Source organism: Microcebus murinus, chromosome 10, assembly GCF_040939455.1.
Source record: "Microcebus murinus isolate Inina chromosome 10, M.murinus_Inina_mat1.0, whole genome shotgun sequence".
In the NCBI taxonomy this organism is placed as follows: Eukaryota; Metazoa; Chordata; class Mammalia; order Primates; family Cheirogaleidae; genus Microcebus; species Microcebus murinus.
The window spans coordinates 26,118,819-26,130,373 of NC_134113.1; the positions used below are offsets into that span (position 1 = coordinate 26,118,819).

Consider the following 11,555-nt stretch of genomic DNA (forward strand, 5'->3'; position numbering starts at 1 on the left):
ATGCAACACTAGGTTTTACTATTAATTTATAATGGAATTTTATAATTCACCTGGGACACACACATGACACAGTGATTCACCTTCCTGGTGACACACCATAGTATGTAGCTATGAAGGAAATTTGAAAAGATGGCAAAATAAAGTCTGGACTCCAGAAAAGATGGTACATTTGCAATAGTCATGAACTGTATAGCAAAGAAAGAGTGGCCATTAAACTTTTTGTTTTGATTTAGTATTATGCCTTCTCAACTTGTAAAAGACCAGACATTGTCACAGTTTTTTGCAGTTTTTAAATCATGTGTCTGAAAACACAAAGGGCATTAATGTAACGCCTACTCAAACTGTGTAAGACCAGGCCACTTGGCAATTCTTGTAGTTTCCAAACCATGCTTTCCAAAATGCAAAGGGCAGGTGCGGCCCATAACTTCAGAGAAGGACAAGTAATGTTCTACCTCTTGCTGAATACTTGGCTTACTTTACTTGACATAAGTTTTTATGGCAAACCTCTATTACCATGGAAATGTAATGTCCTCTACAACTCAAAGTAATAAGTGCAACTTGTAAAAGTCAAGTTTTTTTTATTTAATACATTCTAATCAAATAATAACAGCAGTAAATAAACACTTGGAAAAACAGGCAGGTATCCCCCTATATCTGGAAGAAAATTAAGTCAAAGTATTCTACATGGTAGAAGGGAGACATCTGCTAATGTCCATGGTTAGACAATTCAAGGGCAACCTGGAAATTTCTAAAGCCATTTCCAAAAAACGAATGGCTACAGGTTGGGACACAGCTACTTTAAATGGTAAAATGTCTATATCTACACTGGTTTTTATTAACAGAGATTGAGTTGCACCTGTATAGCATGACATTCTTGTCTTTAGCCTTAAAGGAAAAGAAAAAAGTCTTTTCTATTTGCACCAGTTTGAAATATTTCTGAAGTAAGGCTCCCTTAAAATGGATTACTACAGTACTCATTCACATGAGAGAGTTCATACATGTAGTAAGACAAATACAGGATTTCGTGGTCACTTTTTTGGTTGATTTGGTTAATTGCATAAAATAAAGGATAAATACTCACACACATGATCTGTTTAACAAAACTCCTAGGTACATCAGAATGCAAAATATAAACTGTCCTAAAGTAGATTCTGATCACCAAGCACATAAAATTGAAGTTACGCCTGTGTCAGCTTAGTTCCTTCCACTTCTTCAGTACTGCTAGGTGCAGCTCTTTACTACTAGAGCTTGGACCTTTGACCTAATGGAAAGGAACCTCAGGAAGGCAAGGCATTCTGATAAATGCTCCTTCAGCCTTGACTTGGGACATTTTATTTTTCATTTAAAACAACAACTGGTCTCAGTCAGCCTTAGGAAGGGAAACATCCCTCTGGTGAAAATATCTGGGGAGGGGGAGGGGGGGCTTTAAATACCTAGCTACCTCGGCACACATTTAAATTAAATTGACTTCAGCTGTTCTTAGAAAGGATTCCGTGTAGTCATCCAGAGCAGTCCACTCAAGTTTTGGTTCTCTTTTACATATAGCTGCATTCGGAGATACTCTACGTGAGGCATGTTTAGAAAAAGAGAAACGCTTATACCTGGAATTTATATTCTTCCAAGTAATCTTTTAGTCTTGTTGGTAAAGGCAATCCCCAGATGGTGCCGGTGCATTTGTTAATGGTGAGTCTACAGAGATGCTGCAGAGGTGGCGCTGACGTGTAGAGCGGTTTGGTCAGGTAAAGGTGAACAGTGCCATTCCGGGGGGCTTCTGGGCCCGTCCGCTTATCCTTGCACATCTGAACATAGTAGTCGATCAGATGAACCACACTGTCAAATTGTTTAAGCTTGGACTTGACACATATGATAGAGTCCAATCTGAATTTCCCATCTTGATATTCAATCCGCAGATTAGTTGGTCCGGCTGATGTTTTAACAGATATTGTTAGTAGGTAGTCTGAGTGCGAGCTATCTCTAATCAAGAAAGTTCCTTCTGGTGCCTCTTTTAATTTCTCTTTGGCTTCATTAACAGTCATACTTCCCCAGTACCATCCTGGGGTTTTTGTTCAAAAAGAAAAAGAAAAGAGGGTAAAATAGTTATTATAAGAATTTTTAGAATGGGGCAAATACTTGGCAATAACTTTTCTAGCTCTAAAAAAGAGGTGTATAAAAGTTTACCAGGGGCCACCACAAATACTTTCAGTAGGAATTTAATGAAAATTTGGGTCCATTTTATGAACACAAACTGTGGGCCAGTTTTCTTTATTTTTTTAAAAATAACTTTCTGTAGCTCTTGTTTAAACTATCTTAAGATTTTCTTCTAACGAACCAAAAGAATATTTGCAATATGACATGATGGCTGGCAAAACACGATGCTTTTAGCACGAAATAAAGATGTAAGTAAATTAGAAATAAAAGCCATGCCCTTAAAAAAGTGGAAAATCCAACTTTAGTAATTCCAAAAGAATAAAAACAGAAGTTACTTTTTTGGATGGTTGGTGTCCCCCAGCCCCTTCCCCAAAAGCATTTGCTATCAGCTGCATCTCTCTGTCCAAAGCTCTAGAAAGCACAGCTATCTGTTTTAGAAGTATATAGCTCTAGCACAATAGCTTGTTAGCTGCTTTGATTACAACTACCTTATCAGTCATTCAGAAATGGGAAGCCCAGTGGATAATAAGTAATTCAAGTTTACAATCTTTTCTAAACTTTTTGGACTTTGCCCTAATCCAAATTCAATCTGTCGGTCTCCCCCAGAATCTCCATTTGACTGGCCGGCACCAGCTCCACGGCCCATCCGGTTTTCAAAAGAGACTCAAAGACATTCTGCATTTACCAAGTTTGGACACGGTGCTTCCCGCCCCCAACCCAATTGACCGGGATACTTGCAATCCGCAAGTCCCTGGATACTTGCAATCTGCCGGTCCCCCCGGCGGAGGCAAAGCCAGTGGGCCGCCGGGGAAGCCCGGAACCGCCGGCCAGGGAACTTTTCCCTCGCCCTCCCGCTGTTGCTATCGCAACTTCAACTTTGCCTCAAACGCAAGCTTTTAGGATCCAGATTTTGAAAGCTAAAATGATTTGCCAGATACTTAAATTTTTTTTTTTTGTTTTCCTCTTTCAAATGCCGAGGGACGAGAGCGAGACGCGCGAAGCGCCTGACTGCACTCGAAACAAGCCGTAGCCCGGGCGCGCCGCCGCCGGGAGCCGCACTCGGCGGGGGCTTCGCCGCCGCGCTCCGCCCGGCCCCGGGCACCCGCCCTCGCGGCAGGCAGGCCGTCCACGGACGCGGCCGCCAGGGTCCCGGCTGCGGCCGCGGCTCCGCCCGGGAGCCGGATGCGGCTGGGGCTGCGGGGAGCGCCGCGTCCACTTGCTGCCCGTGCACCCCGCGCGACGGGAGGCGCCGGGCGCGTTCCCCGGCCAGGGTTCGAGCTCCAGCGCCTAACCCTGAGAAGCCGCGGCAAAGAGTAAAGGTTCCAGCACGCTAAGAGGCTATTTCCAAGAAGCCCTTCTCGCGCTCTGCCTTCTCCCAGGCCTCAGGGACCCCCGAGAACCACTTTCCTTTCGCATTCCCAAGGTTCCAGGGCCCTGCGGGCGTCCTCCGCGCGGTCTCTCCCCACCCTCCCCGCCCCGGATCGAGGACGGGAAGCGAGGGGACGCGTTTCCACCCCATTCCTTGTTTCCCACCTCGGGCACACGTCCCAGCTCTGTTCCCCGCCGGCGCAGCCCCCAGCCGCGTCTTTGGGCTGGCGCCCCTCCCGCACGCGTGGCGGCCGCTCTGCTCCCTACCTGTTTGCCCGAGCTCCCGCAGGGCCTTCGCCAGACGCGCCGCCTCCGGGGAGGGCTCCTCTGCTGACCCCGCGGTCCCCCACTGGCTCCGCGTGCCGTCCGCGCCATTCCCGGAGGACTCAAGGCACCGCAGGGTCATGGGAGAAGGGTCACTGCGGCAAAGACAGGTGGCGGCCCGAGATGGGGTCACAGAAGGACTCCCGTCCTTCCTGGAAGTCAGTGGGAACCCCAAAATGAGTCCCTGCGGGGTGCCCAAAATGCTGGCAGAGGGGGAAGGGATAGGGAGCTGCCGGTTCTTTCTCCCCAGGTCCTGGCAGACGGATAGCAAAGTCCCTCGCAGACGTGGTCACCCAGAGATCGCCTGCAAAGAGAAAGTGGGGGGGGGTTGGGTCAGTCCTAACTGGACCCCTGCGGCTGGGGTGGGGGTGGGGAAACAGAGACGTGGAAAATCCCAGGGACTTCTCCGCCTCTTTGCTCCGGCACCATTTAACCCCAAGCATCCAGTTACCGCCCTGGCCCAGCTCTAGAGAAAGGATAAAGAGAGAGGAGGGATCCAAGATTCAAGAGTTGACCCGGGAGCTTTAGGGGTGGGGAGGAACTAGACAGGATGAGGGTGAACGGGGGTGTCTTCTAGCCCAGGGCTGCTCGCTGAAATCCCAGAAGGACAGCCTAGGAAGAGCAAGTAGTCACCTGCGGGTCCGGTGGGAATAGGCCCTTGTCAAGGACAAGCAGAAAAATTTTAAAAGGAAGAACAGTAGAGAGTCCCAAATTGGCACTCCCATTTCAAACCCAGCGCAGCCCGAGGGCCCCTGGGAGCAAGCACCAGCACAAACTTAGTTCTCCGCCCTAAAGCGTCGCGGAGCTCCCAGGGCCCGAGCAGCCAGCGCGGGGTGCAGAGGTGCCTGAGCTGCGGCATCCCCCGCCAGAGGCCGCCTGCTCCCCTCCCCCAGCTTCCCGGTGCCCGCGCGGGGCGGGGCGGGGCGCGGGGCGCCGCGGGGATGGCTCCCGGACCCGGCTGGCTGCAGCTACTCTCGCCGCCACAGGCGCTGTCGAGGAATCGGCCAGCGCGCGCAGCCCTCGCGGGGACTCGGAGCCCAGGCCGGGGCCAAGCGGCGGCAGCGAGTGCGGAGGGACGCGCAAATAATGAGCAGCGAGCCCTTACCTCGGCCGCGGCCGCCGCCTCCGCACCAGGCAGCCTCCCCAGCGGACATGGGGCGGGGGACCGGGAGGGGCCCAGGAGAGGAGGGGTGTCTGCCCGAGTGTCCCCTGTTGACGTTTAATATGGGAGCGAGATGCCAGGGGATGCGACCGGCCCTGCGCTCGACGGCAGGGGCCGGAGTTCTCTGCGCAGAGGACAGACAAAAGCCCCGGGATCGTTGCCTCAACACCCACCCCCAAGCTCCGACGCCCTCTCCGGGCTCCGACTCCCCGACACACCCCACCCCGGAGCAGTCGCCGGGTTCCCCTCCTGCTGCGACCTAGGAGATGGGAAGGAGAGAGGGAGGGAGGAAGGAGCGAGGGCGGGAGGCAGGTCGGTGGGGAGGAGCGGGAGATCAGGTTATTGGGATTATTAATTTGAATGGCAGGGGGGGGGACTCCGGAGAATTCCCGACGCCGAGAAGGAACCGGAGAAAGCAGGCGGTAACGCCCGGCGGCGGCGCCCCGCCGCGGCTCGGACCTCTCCCGCGGCGCTCCAAGCTGCGGAAGCCCAGGCCGCCCGCCGCCCGCCGGCGCACGCGGCCGCGCCCCGCCGCCCTCCCCAGCGACTCTCCTCCGGGCGGAGCCTTCGGGGTCCCCGCTCCGGTACCTGCCGCGGGCGCCCGAGCTGCGGGCGCTGGGGATCCTGAGGCTGCGCGCCCGGGGCCCCGGCGCGCACGGTCCGCGGCCCACGCAGCGCCGGCGGCTGCGGGCGAGAGGGCTCATGCTTCCGGGGAAGCCCAAGGCCCGCGAGCCGCGGCGGCGGCGAGACTTGGCAAGAGTTAAACGTCTGTCCCCGGAGCAGTGTGTGCGCGCGACTTCCCAGCCCGACGCGCCTCCCTCGCTCCCCGCCTCCCTCCCCCGGCCGCGCTCCCGGCGCGCCCCTCCCGGCTGCTGCGGAGGCCGCTTTCCAGGAACTTTCCAGGAATCCGCCTCACGTGACCGCGGCCCCCGCTACCGCTTTAAAGAGGCTCGGGCGCTAATACGCCGGCTGCACGGAAGACGGGCTGGGAGCGCTCGGGTGCGGGCCCAGCGGTGTGGACCCAGCGGTGTGGACGCCTGGGACTCCGCCCTCCTCTGACCCCCGCCCCGGGGTGCTGGGGGGCAAGCGGGAGAAGCCCCCGGCACAGCCAACGCCGTTTGGGCGGCTGGAGCCTGCCCCCGCCGCTGCCACCTGAGCACCCGGGTCCGGCGAATAATGGCCATCCTTGCCCCTTGGAGCCCCGCGAGGCGTGGGTGCCTCTTTTCCTCCCTCCGCGCCGCCCGCACGCGACACTGCAGGCCGCGCATTTTGTGGGGGGGGTGCAGGAAAGACTGGGGGGGTGCAGTCCTCGGAAACCGGCTCCTCCGACTCTAAGACACATTGGTGGGGTGGGGACGCCCTGCTGAGTCCGGGGACCCACGCCCGGGCCCGGAGGGAGCGGGCCCGAGGCAGTCCCCTGGGCCGGGTCCTAGAAGGCAGAGCCGGAGAGCAGCGCCTCCTTAAGCGGCGCTGGCGGCCCTCAGTCCCCTCCCCCTGGCGCTCCGGCTTGCTGTCACCCGCACCAGCCCTAACCGGCTCCTCCCTTCCTCCTCCTCCTCTGGGCTCCAGCGTCTCCTGTGAACACACTAGCGCCGGCTGCCGAGTGGTCGCCCTTACCTGCGCGCCTGGAGGTGCCAGGTGGCGGCCTCGGTGCCCGCAGCCCGGAGAGCGCCGGTCTCTGCGGTTCCCTGCAAGGCTGGCGCCCCGGGGCCGGGAATTCGGAAGGATCTGGGCACCTCTTCCTCACCCGGGAACTCTCACCTCCTACCCCGTTGGAGGCTACCTGGCCTCAGTGGAAACTCATCTCCTTGCTTGCACGCCCGCCCCTGAGATGCGACCTACTTTAAATGTGACCTACTTTTTCAAAACCATTAACACTCGTGGGAACACCGGACCCCAAATTTTGATAACAATTTTTCTTTGAAATACTATTCGATTGCATCACTGCTCAAAAGCTTGAAAGGTCAATGGCCACTTTTAGTTGAAGCCGTGGCGATGGGGAAGTTGGGCGGGGAGGGGGAGGGGTGCGACGGAGGCGCGGCTTGCAAAGCTCGCCTGGTGCCCCCCCTGCCGGCTCCCGGAGGAAGCGTGGACTAGCTCGCTGCCTGGACGCGGGAGCCGGGGACCAATGGTTTTCCCAGTGATTTTCCTGCTTTTGAGTAAATAATTCTATGCACATGATAAGCTGGTGAGTCCGGAAGAGGGGCATTTCCCAGCTAAGGGCTTCGTTACCGATGGAGTCGTGTGCACGGAATCATTTATGTTTTTTGGAGCCTTTGATGGGGAGGGTGGGGCTAATGGAACCCTAGTTAAAACCCTAAACAAAGTAGTTGAATAATTTTGCACAAGTCATTTACCCTCTTTGGACCTCTGGGCTTTTCTATAACAATAAGAACTAGACTCAGGTTCTGGCTGAGGGACTGAGATAAATTAACCAATCAGGTTCCATGTGGAGTTTGTGAGTAATCTGAGGTCCCAAACGTTTAAGAACAGCTATGTCACTAGGGTTCACTACCATCTATTCTATGAGGCCTCTCCTTCTTTGGTAGAGAATCCTAGAAGAAGGGTGTACCCGTGCTCTGTAGTTTAAATTAAAAGGTATTCTTAAAATTGGTACAAAGATAAATTTAGTTTCTATGTAATTGCTGGTTGAAATGAATCTTCCACCAACTCTTTTTTATGGGCTTTCCTGTTGCCTTTGCGCATGCTATTTCCTCTTTCTAGGATGTCCTTCCCTAGATGGGGTGCAGGGCTGGCTCTCATCGTTCAGGTCCTAGCTCAGAGTCACCTCCACAGAGAATCATTGTCCGTGAAAATTACAGTAAGCACAATGCCAGCTAGAGGGGGACCAAGCTTGTATCAAAGTAGGATTTTTGACTTTTGTTTCTAAAATGTTTCTCAGCAATGCCTAGCATTTTGTCGGCCTTTTTGATCCTCAAGAATCACATACTGCAGCCATGTAGGAAGATATTTCTGGGGTCATGTTAAGTGGGAAAAAAAGTAGAATATGAAATTATATCTGAACTGTGATTACATTATAAGATTATGTATGCATGTGGGCAAAAACAGAAGTAAATGTGAAGAAATGAAAGCAGCTGTTTTTAGTAAGGTGACAGGATATGGGAGAATTTTTAAATTTGACCTTCCTTGAGGTAAGAGGATCACTTTAGGCCAGGAGTTTGAGACCAGTCTGGACAACATAGCAAGACCCTAAAAAAATTTAATATTTTTATTTTCCTTAATACTAGTCCAATATTTTTCCCTTTTAGTTTTAGTTGATACGTAACAATTGTACATATTTATGGGATGCAGGGTGACATTTCAATACATGCATATAATGTAAAGTGATCAAATCAGGGAAATTAATATATCCATCACTTCCAATACCTGCAATTCAACTCTACTTCCATGAGCTCAAAATTGGTTCCAGTATTTTTGATAGTCGTCATTTTTCCAGAGTTGCATCTGGGTCAATGTCTTCACTTACTTTAAGGCAGTGGGCATAGTTTATAGGGCTTATACTCAGCATCACCTTTCAGCCGTCTGAGGCATCTGTAATATATCCCAAACTGAGACCTGATATTCCCTCCCCCTTAAGACAAAAACAAAACAAAAGACCATTTTTCCTGCACTCTTCCCCTGCGCATTTCTGAAAATGTCCACGCCAGTCTTCATTTGCTCGGGCCAAAGCCTTAGAGCCATCACTGTCTTAGTCACGTCCTACCTGTCAGCCAGTATTTTGACTCTGATTTCACAATAAACCCAGAATTGAAGTGCTTGCCACATGTCCACAGCCTGTCAGTTCAAGTTACCCTCATCTCTGCTGGGATTCCTGCAGCAGCCTCTTCAATGGCCCTCCTTGCTCCTCTAAGAGTAGTAAGAGTGATTCTGTCTAAACTATAGTAAATCATTTCGTGTCCCTCCTCTGCTCCAAGATGTCTGCGTCACACCTGAGAAAAGGAAAAACCCTAATAGCCACTTGCAAGGCCCTATGCAACCCAGTTCCATTTACCTCTCTGATCTCATTCCCCCTTCTCTGTTCCTTAATCACTCTGCTCATGTTATTCTGGACTTCTTGTTAATTCTAGAATATACCACCCTTGCTCCTTCCTCAAGGCCTTTGTATTTGCTGTCCCCTTTACCTCTCGTGCTCTTCCTCCAGACAGCCACACGGTTTGCTTCCTCATTTCCTCCCATCTTTATTTCCTGCCACCTTCTTAGCAAGACCTTGCCTCATGACCCCATTCAGAATTGACCTCCCCACCTACATAATTCTCTTTCTTCCCTGCTCTAGTTTCTCCCTTAACTCTGATCACTGTCTAACCTCGTTTATGTTTTATTTATTTGTCCGACTTGCTATCCTTCCCCCCACACACACGCTAGAATGTAAGTTTCGTGTATTTGTACTTGCCTTGTGCACAGCTATATTTTAGCTTGAACGAGTCCCAGAGTGTAGCAGGCATTCAACATAGTCATTGGATGAATGAAGAATGAATGAATCAGCACCCTGGCTTTCGAGTTAAACTGCTCAGGTATGAATTCTCACTTTGCCACCACTTGCTTTAAATGTGATATTTGGCAAGTTATTTAGCCTCCTATGGAGGTAGTAATAGTACCTACCTTAAAGGGCTATTGCTCATTAAAGTGGAAGGTATCCTCTTCTTCCTCTTCTCAATTCACATGCTGTCCCCTCCCCTAAATGCCTCCACACCCACATCCAAGGGAATTAAATCAGATAAACTATGAAAAGTGCTTTGGCATTTGGTAAGATAGTTAATAAAGATTAACTGTTAATTCAGCTGTCATCCTTTTACTCTCAGTTAGGATTTTTCTCCCTTATGGATAAGATTGTCTTACATCTGCCTATAGGAAACTTACCCATCTCCCCACCCTACTCCAGTGGCTGCCTGAGAACTTCACCTAGTCATTTCCCTGGAGCTCGCTCCCTTTAGCTTTCAAACATGTAGGGTGTCAAAGGGATTCCATTTGTTCCTAGATTTTTCAGGGACATGTCTCTTCAGTGGGGCAGGTTCCTGCCTGCAGGGAACTGTCTTTCTACACGAAGCAGGAAGGGAGGAGGATTTTCACTCAGCTGGGGAAGTTCTTCGATTGCTTGCATTGAGGAGTTGCCGAAGCTTGAAAATCTCCTCTGTGTGCCAAACCAGAACTGGACGTTTTCGGTTTTGCAAGGCGGATGTTCTAATACCAGAATTGACAAGTACTCCACACTGAGCTGCTGCCAAGTTGCCGGGAGGGTTTTTTAGTTTGGGTTTGGGGGACAGAGGAGCAATCTTTGTTGACTGTGTTTGACATGCTTGTGGGCAGAAGGTACACTTTTTTTTTTCAATTATCAAAAAGGAGAGTTTAATGATATAATGCTTTTATCTAATTGATGCTTCATATTTCAGTTTCATCAATTGTCTCCAATGTGCTTCACAGAATTGTTTTTTTTCCTGTCCCGGATCACATATTTTATGTTTAGTTATCACATATCTTTAGTCCTAATCTTCCTTAATCTGGGACAGTTTCTTAGCCTTTCTTTGTCTCTGCATATTGAAGAATTTGAAGAGTGCAGGCCAGTTATAGAATATCCCTCAATTTTCTTGAATTCTTTTAACCTGTTTATTTTTTATTATTATTTTTAGTGCTTATCCAATTTTTTTTATTTTAGAGTATTGTGGGGGTACAAGTGTTAAGGTTACATATATTGCCCATGCCCCCAAGGATACACTTTAAAAGTGTCCACCATCCCTTCCTTTTGGAGTTTGTCATCTCTCTGCCACCACCACACACACATACACAATCCTCTCTACTCTCTGTGGTTCGGACCGACACTTCTGGAGAGCATGTGACCCAGGCGAGCCAGTGGGAGTGCCTCGTGCCCACGGACACAGGGTTTGCCCAGTATCACAGCCCCAGCAGGGCCTACCAGATTATTCTTTTCAGGATTTGATGTAAACACTGCAAGAGAAGCAGTCTCTCCCCTTCCCACGAGCAGTAATGACCATGTGAGTCAACTTTTCCACCACGGGCAGGGAGCCTGTCAAAGAACAAAGGCTGCAGAGAAAGCCCAGCTGAGGTTTGAGCCAGAGGAAGACATTCCTGAGCATTTGACTGCAACGTGCTGGAAGCTGTATGACCCTTGGGTTTCTCAGACACAGGAGCTAATGAGTTCATTTTTTCCTGACCTGTTTTGATTTGGGTTTCTGTAACTTGTGGTCAAAGACATTCTCCCTGGGTGCAGGGTCTTGGGTGTGGAGGCGTTTAGGGGAGGGGACAGCATGTGAATTGAGAAGAGGAAGAAGAGGATGCCTTCCACTTTAATGAGCATCCACTACTTTTCATCTGGTGCTTCTCAGCACAAATTCCCTTCTACAATGCCCTGCTTGGCTGCATCCCCATGATGGGGGACACTCACTGGTGGGCACAGGAAGAGGGAGAGGAGTAGATGCTACTACTGGCTTAGTGCTCTGGGTCAGGGGTGGGGACAGGCATAAGTGAGGTAGATGGTTTCCCCCATACTTCCAGGGCTGGGGAACATCATTAATGCCCA

The 11,555-nt window shown here is 51.0% G+C and overlaps 1 protein-coding gene across 4 annotated transcripts; it reads right to left on the bottom strand.

Annotated features, from left to right (window-relative positions):
• Positions 1-558: 558 nt before the first annotated feature.
• SOCS2 (suppressor of cytokine signaling 2) lies at positions 559-6,766 on the bottom strand. 4 transcript variants are annotated; one of them, XM_076007106.1, is made up of 3 exons: positions 6,620-6,766; positions 3,784-4,144; positions 559-2,053 (listed from the first exon to the last, which is right to left on the bottom strand). In XM_076007106.1, the coding sequence occupies exons 2-3, from the start codon at positions 3,920-3,922 to the stop codon at positions 1,596-1,598; spliced, it is 597 nt and encodes a 198-aa protein (XP_075863221.1). In that variant the 5' UTR covers positions 3,923-4,144; positions 6,620-6,766; the 3' UTR covers positions 559-1,595. The 4 variants fall into 4 exon arrangements, with proteins under 4 accessions (XP_075863221.1, XP_012630724.1, XP_075863220.1 ...); XM_012775270.2 differs by lacking the exon at positions 6,620-6,766 and adding an exon at positions 5,591-5,818; XM_076007105.1 differs by lacking the exon at positions 6,620-6,766 and adding an exon at positions 4,946-5,148.
• Between the last annotated feature and the right edge of the window lie 4,789 nt (positions 6,767-11,555).

Excerpts from the sequence above, each read along its gene's own strand:
- SOCS2 (XM_076007106.1), bottom strand. The coding sequence starts at position 3,922 with ATGACCCTGCGGTGCCTTGAGTCCTCCGGGAATGGCGCGGACGGCACG. Across the intron at positions 2,054-3,783 it reads GCGGGAGCTCGGGCAAACAG|GATGGTACTGGGGAAGTATG; the intron begins GTAGGGAGCAGA and ends CAAAAACCCCAG.